Source organism: Notolepis coatsorum (genome assembly GCF_963971535.1).
Source record: "Notolepis coatsorum genome assembly, chromosome: 16".
Taxonomy (NCBI): Eukaryota; Metazoa; Chordata; class Actinopteri; order Aulopiformes; family Paralepididae; genus Notolepis; species Notolepis coatsorum.
The window spans coordinates 27,149,187-27,159,478 of record NC_140180.1 but is presented as its reverse complement, the minus strand read 5'-3'; the positions used below and the strand labels follow the sequence as shown (position 1 = coordinate 27,159,478).

The window sequence follows — 10,292 nt, the reverse complement described above, 5'->3', positions numbered from 1 at the left end:
CTCTAGTCCCAGTCTTTTGGCATGTGGAGACAAACTGTCCCCGTCTCACCCATTTCCACAGCACATAATGGTACCCGTGGCATGGTCCCAGTCTTTTGGCATAATATGGCGACCGTCCTCGTTTCAACCAATTTCACTGCTGATAATGACCCCTGCGTGAGCAGCGGCCGGGCTGCAGGGTGGAGTTGGCCACGGAGTTCCTGAGCTGCTTCAGGAGCATCCAGAGGAGGAGAGTCATGAGCAGAAACAACACCAGCAGCATCCCCACGTAGAAGCTTATGTTCCATCCCCAGCCCAGCGCCAGGGGCAGCGAGGTGGACGCCACCAGGAACCTCCTCGGGGAGGGCATGGGGTTTAGTCAGAGACCCCCTCTCTCACAATGGGCCATGACCGGAGGGCTTCCCAAAAAACTGGACCTTCAAGGGTTGGACCGTGGAGCTGTGAGCCGTCTTTGTATTAGAAATCCATGCACGGTTGGCTATGTGATAGAATTTCCCCTTGCTTCCATGGTTCTAGTCATCTCACGGTGTGTTGTCAGTGATGGAGATCAGCTGTAGGGAGGAGGGAGTCCATGGTCTCTAAGCAGTGCATTCCTGTGAGGAGAGAAATCTGAAATCTCTGTTGCCGAGTTCTCCACTCCCTCCTGTCAGACTCCTTGAACAAGCCAGACTCCCAATTTATCAGAGTACAGAGCGAGGGGGTGTGAGAGAGAGCGAGAGAGAAAGAAAGAGAGGCCCCCCCTCAAGGCTATTGGTTAGCAGAGGAGTGGGGAACAGAAAACATCAATGCAATTCATTTGGTCATACATCATGATTTGACAGTTTAATTCCACATGTAGGCAACAAATAATTAGGTTGTCCAATAACACACTACTTGTGTACATTAGATAGTACATAACATTTCTCTGACGAAAAGAGACTTTTTTAGGTTCATTGCTATGCAAATAGTTATTTGTATTTTATCGTGACAGTAACGGACATTCTTTCCTCGTGTAATAGAATACAAAGAAATGTTAAAGAAATATGCATGTACATCAACCAGCGTCCAGTTTATCAAATTATCACATTGAGAATTGTAATGTGACAAGGCAACATAAATATTTGCTGTGAAGCATTAAATATATAAATAATGTTTATTTGCTGTAAAGTATTGAATAAACAGTTTTGCTGATGCATCTTTTCCAGGGAGAATGAATTCATTACTCAACTTCACATGAATTTAAAGACTCCTTACCAGGGACATTCATGGTTTAACTCAAAGGACAAATCCATGAGCATATAGTATAGTTCTGTTCTACCCATCAATAAAAAAAAATATTGTTAATGTTAATAACATTGTATTATGTATGTATGTATTGTATTGAGCTGTACTGTACCCATTCTGCAATCTGTTAATAAAGTTTTCAATCAAACATGGCAGACAAGATAGTTTCCATTAATCTACATCTCAAGGGGAAGGCAGCCTCGGATCAGATCAGGTTTCATACAAACACACTTCCAAGGTCCCAAGACATCAGTATTCCAAAAACACTTCCATGAACAATAAACTTGTCAGAGTTGAAATGTAATTAATTTGAAGAATAGCTCATTAGGAGTTTTATTTTTGGATAGTTACAAATACTTTCAAAAGTAGCTACAGCCCTGCAACCATTAGACTGCAAATATATTACTTTACAAGGTAGTTCCATAATATACCCGTTTGTAATTTAAGCTGGATGTCGTAGTAGTTGACAAGTCAATCACTACTTGTGTTGCAAAAATAATCAAGCCTTTTATGACAAAACAGTACACCAATTAAGCTTTAAAGCATTTTAACAAAGAGGTAGTTTGAGAATGTTACATGTTGATAAGGCCTCAACAGCAGTAGTTTGCTGCCCCCATGTGGCTGAAACAAGACATTGAAAGATGTAGAAATAAGCAGCAAACAGCCATTTAAGAATGAACCTTTAAGTTTATTTACAAAAGCCACACTTTTACAGAGCAGAAGATACCTTGATTGATAAAAACTACCTTTTAACGAGGCAAGTGATTGGAAAGTACAGATAAAATATCAGTTATTTGTTCTGGGGGGCTATGCCTCTCCAAGACCATAACTAGTATAAAAATGTGCTGATGAGATCACTTTCATAGAGCCCTTATAAAATAAATTGGGTGCAAAACCCAAGACAGTCGATGTGGGTCTGACAGAAAATATTCACAGGATCTCCATGTTAATAGCTGGGAGAAGAGTACAAAAAATAAAATTAAGCCTGCTGAGAAGATGAGATTTCTTGATGAAAAGCAGTTTAGCGGCAAAGTCATTAACTCTTTCACTTGTTAAGGCCCCGTTAGCCACTGCCCCTTCTGGTAGCTCACGGGAAATGCACTTTGTCATAGATGCGAAGCTTATTTACAGTGTGCCGTTTACAGACCACTAGGTGCTAGTTTGTCTTGTGATGGGGGGGGGGGGGGGGGAGAAACGGGACAAAGACAAAGATTCATGTTGCTTGATTAACTAGGTTACAACGCTTGGGGTTGCATCAGGCATAAACGCAGCAATCCTTCAGGACTGCACATAAAAATACAATCACATTAAACATTCACTAATTGTCCTCTCCCTAAAAGGAGGCTAGTGGTGCAGTTATTGAAACGCTGGCATTTGAGACACTGTAAAAATATATCTAAAGGTGCAGGAGGAAAATCCTCCAAATGGACACATTTGTAAAAAAAAAAGAAAAAATATATATCTAAATGTGTTGGGAGGAAAATCATCTGTATGGACAGAAGAAAAAAGTATATATATAAGAAATCAAGTCAACTGCAGTTTCCCAGGAGGCTCGATGAGAGAGACTTCGTGGTATCTGAGAAGAAACAAAGTACAATTAAAAAAAAATTCCACCCCACATGGAGTTGACCCAACAAGGAATGAGTAAATATAAAAACAGAATGTTGGAAAATGAGCCATTACTGGTAGCAGCAATCCAATTTGTATTAAGAAAAAGCCATTTCAAATGAGCACTTCCAAACCCACCCACTAAAATGTCAACATATTACTCTACAGCCAACATATGGATTTCAAGTAATATTATTGGCAGCCCACTTACTTTGAGCCCTTGTACTTCTCCCTGACGGACTGCTGTGCATGCTGAGCGGCGCTGAGGTAGATTTGGTGCAAATCCTCTATGCATGGCATCAGGTCCTCTAGGGCATAGCCCGTCATTTCTGACAGGGACTTGGGCTACAGGAAAAGAGAAAATACATGAATACACCCAATTGCCACTGGGAAAGTTGTGGGAAAAGTTTCCAAATTAAAAAACGAGTAATGCAAATGGTATATTTTTGGGTAAACAGCTCTACAATCCAGCAGCAATGACCCGATAGCACGGTTAGTAAGATAGACCTCAGTATCCAATCACTGACCCTCTGCAGTTAAACAGAAAATCACCTTTTTTCCCCTTCCAAGTTTTGAACTGATTTCCAGAGTGATATCACACCATGAATACAGAACATATGAATTAATGTTGAGTTTTTTTCAAATGAAAAAAAAACCAAGAGTAAAGACCCTAACCTTGTCAAATTGTATATTTTCAGCACTACATTTGTTTACCAATCATTTTAAGTGTCATTTGCTAAATGAGTTTATAAATATATCAGCGCAGCCGACGGAAACCGGATGAATTAGACTGAAGTAAAGCAAGCCGTGTGTAGTCTTATGAACGAGACCCAGGGCTTTCAAATCTCATAAAGAACTTTTTATTTTCAGGATCACATCTTACGGGTCGAACAAACCTGAACGTTATTGCCATAAATAGGGGCGGGGCAATTTACATAACAAAAAAAACTATACGTGCAGTAGATTTCATCACGGTTTTTGATGCCCAGGTGGTACTAAATCCAGATTGAACTCTGCCATTGGAAAGGAGAGATTTGGCTCCATGCATATGGTAATTCATAAGCCCGATATTCTATATTCATATTTCAAATTGCATGTGTCCGGATGGCAAATTCAGTACTGCATCTACAAAAACCCCAGTAAAGTCTGTTAGCATGGTGTTATCTCCTGTGGTTAATTACAATTTACTCAAGCCTAGTAGACAATATTTCTGACACTGGGAATACATTCCCTGAGATCCATAGATACAAAGAACATGCAAACAGGCCTTGTAGAAGTGGAGCAATCTTTTTTTTTAGCTAATTTTGTGAAAATATGGCTACAGTTTAAGGGGTTAATAGTTGACTCATTTAATTTGATACACATGTTTGTTATGACATAAAAGATCTCCTAGTACACATATGTATAAATGAGGACAAATGTAAATGAAAAACCATTATCCAATCAGGAGACACATCTCCAAAGTGGGGAGCAGGAAAGATGGACTTGCACGTAAAATCTTTTTCCACTAACTAGTTAAAATATGTTTGACAAGTTTAAGATACCGGAGACCTTCTCCTATTTGTACCTAGGTAACTTAACTGAGGAATTGGTAGGAGACGGATATTTGATAAAAATATTTTTAGCAGCAAGTAAGAAAGCGATCACGCGTCTCTGGTATCAACAAGAACCTCCAACAAAAGAAAAATGGTTGGCCATTATAGGTGAAATATACACAATGGAAAGACTTTCTTTTATTCTCAAATTACAGGAAGAGAACGGTTTGAAGTACTGGGAAAAATGGGACTTTTATATGTTAATTAAGACAACCAGTGGATGATGTCTAGTTGTAAAGAATATTCACCATACCTATAGGGAAAGTAAGAGAATTGAGAACTCAGCATGTGAAAAGTATATTTTTGTAAAGTGACACTAATAATGCAGCCCGGGATTGTGTTTGTTATGTCTTGTCGTTTGTGATTGTTTGCTTACTGTGACATTTTTTTAATAACGTTATAAAAAATATATATATATATATATTAGACAAGAAATGGGATGAAATTGTTAGATCTTAATTAATATTTAATAGGGATGGGTACCGAATTCGGTACTTTTGAGGTACCGAATCGAAACACGTCGGTACTACCGAGTATCGATTAAAGTGATGGAGATTTTTTTAACCTTTTTTCTTTACGTGTCAACGTTCACGCACAATATATGCTTACCTAGGATTTGACTTTCAACAACAAAGCAGTCGGAGCAATGGCAAGCCGAAAACGGTCGAAATTGTAGTTATTTGAAGTTTGGATTTTTTTTTACGACTTGAGGTAGGTAAATTAAATTTCTTGAGACTAAATTACAGAAAAAAGGTACCGATTCACAGGTACCGTATCGGTTCAAATGTGAAGGTACCCATCCCTAATATTTAATCCAAAATTGTTTACAGCTCCTTTAAGATTACATTTGAAACTAACTGCATCCACACTGATGGAACAGTGAATATTCAGTTGAAATTAGCTTGGCCACAAGTAAGAGGAAAGACACCAGATTGCGTATCGCAGTCCAGAAAACACATTATATCACCACATCAGACATACCCATGAGCCACCGGTGATTGTGTGATTCGCCACAACGAGGGCTGCAGCGGCTGTCTGTGATGGTAGGTATTTCAGGAAGGGATCGGAATCAACCAGACTGAGCTCACCCAGGAACTGGGAAGACAAATTTACTCACTTTTAGGGCAGTCATACAATACACAAATGAAAATGTATTCTGATAAGTCTGTAATGAGGGAAAGATATGGCTGGCATTTTCCCACCCCACTCCATGAACAGAAGACGTGAGCTCACCATGGCCAGGCTCTCCACCTGCTTGTTTGTAGACTGCTGCAAGAAGTACTGCGTGAGAAACTGGGTGATGGTGGGAGAAGCCAGATCAAAGGAGAGCACTTTGAGCACCAGATGCTCCATTCTCAGCACTTGCTTCTTGGTGTAGGTGTCGTCTGTGATGTAAACGAATTCCGCCACCTCAGGGGGGTAGATCTCTTCGAATTTCCTGCCATAAGGAGGGAACAAGGAGTATATTTAACTCAATGACTCCCAAAACATATATATATACACAACGAGCTATGGTTTTCTGCTTACAATATCTGAAAACGGTGCATACGCTTTTAGGAGAGATTTAATACTCAAAAAAAACAAAAACATGGGCCATGCCTTTAACTACCACCATAACCGTATGTCGTGAAAGGGTTAACATTCTGTAGTGCGGTTGTGAAAGTGTTAACCCTTTTGTCGTGTGGTAGTGAAAGGGTTAAGTTAAAGGCCAAATCTAGGCCACCATTAGGGAAAGTGGTTGAGACACTTACGAAGCCAGCAGCATGGCAGCAGTTCCGACCAGCTGTAGCTTCCCCCTCAGTACAGACATGGACGAGAGGAAGCGATCAATGTAGTTCACCGCCAAGTACAGAGTCTCGTTCTGGAGCTTGTACTCCTCTCCCACCTCCACTAGCCAGTCCACCAGAATGGCCCTCATGCTGTTGGTGATATCTGGCTGCTTCTTCATGTAGCCTGCTTTTGGTCTGAACTTGACCTGTTGGGGAAAGGATATCAGTTCATGGACAAGTCAAGGCAACGACAGGACAAGTTTAGATTGGGCAACAGAAACAGTTGCTTAACAGGTCCGGTGACCATTTTCTGCAAATACCAATGCCTGGAGGCAGAACTTATGTTAAACTGAAATTATACAATACAGTCATACATGCATGCCTTAACATGCAAATGCCAATAAATAAAGTGATAGCATGGGGCAGTCTTCCTCCCACACCTTCAACCCAACCCAGTCCAAGTAGTAATTCATTGTGAAGCCTGAATGTATCCCCTCTGAAGTTCATGTACCGACAGTCTTGCGGAGAGAGGTACTAACCATAAGGCAAAGCCGGCACCTCTACCTTCTAGGTTCACTTTCAGCACGAGAGTCCATTCATGAATTCTCACCTCCATTTCCCGCAGGTAGGTGTGAATTTCTGCAGCGTAGTCAGAGACCTCGTTCACGTTGGCAGGCTGTTCCTCTCCCTCAACCACAGACATGTCCATGGGAGAGTCTGTTAGGGGAATGAAAAATAATATGCAATGAGATATTTTTCCAAACGCATGTTGTATCTTAGGTCATCATGTCACAGATATTGCTAAATTAAGGCAACAGAAATGTGTGCCACCTGTAGTCCTGATGAAGGAGCCACCAGTACCTACCAAAGCAGACATCCATTACTGGTGGTACATCCAGGGTGGAGAGGGGCTGCCTGAGGCAAGTCATGGCAGGATTGAGCTTCAGGGGAGAGCCCCCTGTCGTGGGCTTCGCTTTGGGGGCCACATGCTTCTTGGCGCAGGCACCGTCATGCTCATCCACATGGATCTGGAAAGCAGGTTGTTTAGTTGCCACTTTGTCATTGCTTTTGCCAGACTCTTCATTTTTACAAGACAGCACCTGTGACGAGGAACCCTGGAAACAATACAATATTTCAGTGAGTGTTAAGAATGTAGGGTTGGATTTCACTGTATGGAGATTAGTCAGATAGACAACAACAGTCATAAAAGTGATGGCTACACTATTAGCTTCCAATATGGCGGCAACTGTGGACCAAGACAATGATTATGTTACAAAAGTGCATCTTCCTAGTAAACAGTACAACTCTTGACATCTTAAAATGGCGGATAACGTGGAAAGGAAGTTCAATAATGTCAGAATCACAGTAGCATTAACGCATGTCAATTTAAAATAAGCTAGCTTAGTTAGCAGCCTTCACATGACATGCATGGGGGAAATGCAATAATGAATGAAATCATTTCACTGAAAGGAAAGCAGCAGACATGCATAATTAGCTTAACGTTAGCCTAGACTGGGTCCAAGCTAGACAGTTAGCTGCTAGGCTAACATGAGCCACAACCACCAACCTGTTTCGTGCCGCGCTGCTGGTTCTGAGGTCTGCTGCCCTGGTTGTTCTGCTGCAAGGATTTCAGAACATTTCTGGCCCCTTTAGGAGCTACGTTCTCCTGGTTCTCCGTGGCTTGTTGAGCGGCTCGGGGCTTCGTGGTCCCCCTCAGTCTGGAGAGCATGTTCTCTTGGTTGTGATATTCAGGCTGAGAGGAGGAATCAACCGCGCTTCCTTGTCCACGATTCGCTCCGAGTCCCGACATGTTCTCTCTCCAAACAGTCCACAAACTACGTCCCACTGGCTCACTTAAACGTTACTCAAGTGCTGTTCTGTGGCTTTTTAATGTAATGAAACAAACCGTAATGAACAACGTTAAGCGGCTAATTGAGCGGCAGCTACGAATGTTACAACAAGTTAGACTAGCTAGCACTAACTGCTAGCCGGGGAGCTAACAACGCTATCACACTCAACCCACTGTTGAGATGGCAACGTCCGTCGGGGATGCGATTTCAAAACTTCACATTCAAACTCGGCACAATGAGCCTCTACAGTGTGATATATATAAAGGTGGGCTAAGTAGTCATAACGGTTAGGAAGTTTTCCAAGCGAACAACCGACGTACAGACAGTGTAGCAGCTTACTTGGCAGCAGCGTCCCCGGGTCCCTTTACAACAACAGACGTGCAGCAGAGTTGCATCTTCCCAGTTCAAGTAGCCCGCGACTATTGAAACGGACCAATCAGAGGCGATGTTGTGAATGACGCGATTAGTCTACGGAAGCCGAAAAAGCGCACAACTGCTGTCCGATGGACAGACAATGCCAATTCAAATTCGGAATCACAAGATATACCGTAGTTATGTTTTGGTTTGTAACATTTCATGGACATTCAAATTATACACAGTACATGTATAGCTTTGATTTGTCCCTGTACACTGTTTTTATTTGTATTCTATTTTATTTTTATTTTTATATATAGATGCACAAAATGCATTGATTGATTGATTGATTGAAAACTTTATTAACAGATTGCAGAATGGGTACAGTACAGCTCAATACATACAATTGTTAAGGGGATGCAGACCAGAGAAAGACTTTCGTCTTGTTTACATCAGGGTCCCCCATTTTCAATTCATCGTAACATATATGACATACATGACATATAGACAGTACTGCTACATCTATGACATACCAGATTTGCAAATACAGTACTGTTTGTGATACAAAAAGAGTCCAGAAAAAAAATAGTATATACATTTGACGTAGAAACTGTACATTGGATTGGGTAGGTGGGGGGGGGGGGGGGCTGTACATTGGAGGTGGTTGGGTGGGGGGGGGGGGTTGGGTAGGAGGGGTGGGTGGGGGACACTGTACAAGCAAAACTGTACATTGGAATATTGACAAGACCATACTTGGTAATTTACTGTACATTGGAGGGGGTTGTGTTAGGACATTTACAGGGCCCAGTTTCGAATTGCAGTCTCCCGTAGGTGTTTTTTGAGAGTGTTTTTGAAAGTGGGTAGTGATTCACATTCCTTTACAGCTTTGGGTAGGGCGTTCCACATTGATGTGGCATAATTGCGAAACGTGTTTAGTCCCTTGTTTGAGCCGAATCTGGGTTTAACATGATTTGTGGAGCTCCCTCTGGTGTTGTGATCGTGGTATTCACTGACCTTTGGGAAGTATTTTGACATGTACATGGGTACCTTGGTCGTGTAGTGTATCTTGTAGACCAGGCCCATTGCAAGTTGCTGTACTCTGTCGTCTACTCTAAGCCATCCTAGGTTGTCAAAGTGGGCAGGGGTGAGGTGGGTTCTAGGAATAAGGTCAAGCAGTAGTCTGACCAGTTTGTTTTGAGATGTTTGTAATTTTGTTTTTAGCGCCTTTGAGGTGCTTTGGTACCATGAGGTGCAAGCATAGTTATGCATAGGGAGCTATGCATAAAGAAATCCGATGCTTACATAACTTCTCGCTGAGAAAACTGCCAGAAGGGAATACAGTGTTAACGTGAGCTAAGTTATACAATATCACCCAAACTAACATCTGCCTATGATTCAACACAGATTACCTGGCGATTTTGACAGCTGGGTTTTGTCAGCTAACGTTAATAAAACGACGTGTTACGTGGAAACACTCAAGCCAGGTCGGTTATAGCAGGTCTGACCTGGTCAATTGATTGATTGATTGATTGAAAATTGTATTAACAGATTGCAGATTGCACAGATTGCATAGAGAGTGAATGTACAGAATATGTTTGAAACCGTTTTTATATTAGCTTTAATATCCTTCTATTTTTTCCATTTTTTTCCTGTTTCTTTTCTGGCTTAAACATCTAGCTCAGGGACTACACCTGAAAACTATAGCAACCCTGCTAATGTTGGCATATTTACAGTTTTTTTTATCTGTATTTGATTTGATTTGATTTGAAATCTTTATTTCGAACATGCAATGAATACAAACAAACAATAACAAAAGCAAAACACAACTCAATCTACATGTTCGAAAAGGAGTA

General features: G+C 41.3%; 1 protein-coding gene across 2 annotated transcripts; it reads right to left on the bottom strand.

Moving 5' to 3' along the window:
* Positions 1-1,828: 1,828 nt before the first annotated feature.
* Positions 1,829-8,472, bottom strand: ccna2 (cyclin A2). 2 transcript variants are annotated; one of them, XM_084331625.1, is made up of 8 exons: positions 7,803-8,472; positions 7,101-7,263; positions 6,846-6,952; positions 6,218-6,441; positions 5,700-5,904; positions 5,448-5,561; positions 3,083-3,216; positions 1,829-2,839 (listed from the first exon to the last, which is right to left on the bottom strand). In XM_084331625.1, exons 1-8 carry the CDS (start codon positions 8,043-8,045, stop codon positions 2,788-2,790), a joined length of 1,242 nt encoding a protein of 413 aa, XP_084187751.1. In that variant the 5' UTR covers positions 8,046-8,472; the 3' UTR covers positions 1,829-2,787. The 2 variants fall into 2 exon arrangements, with proteins under 2 accessions (XP_084187751.1, XP_084187750.1); XM_084331624.1 differs by having other exon boundaries at positions 1,831-2,839; positions 7,101-7,350.
* Positions 8,473-10,292: the final 1,820 nt, after the last annotated feature.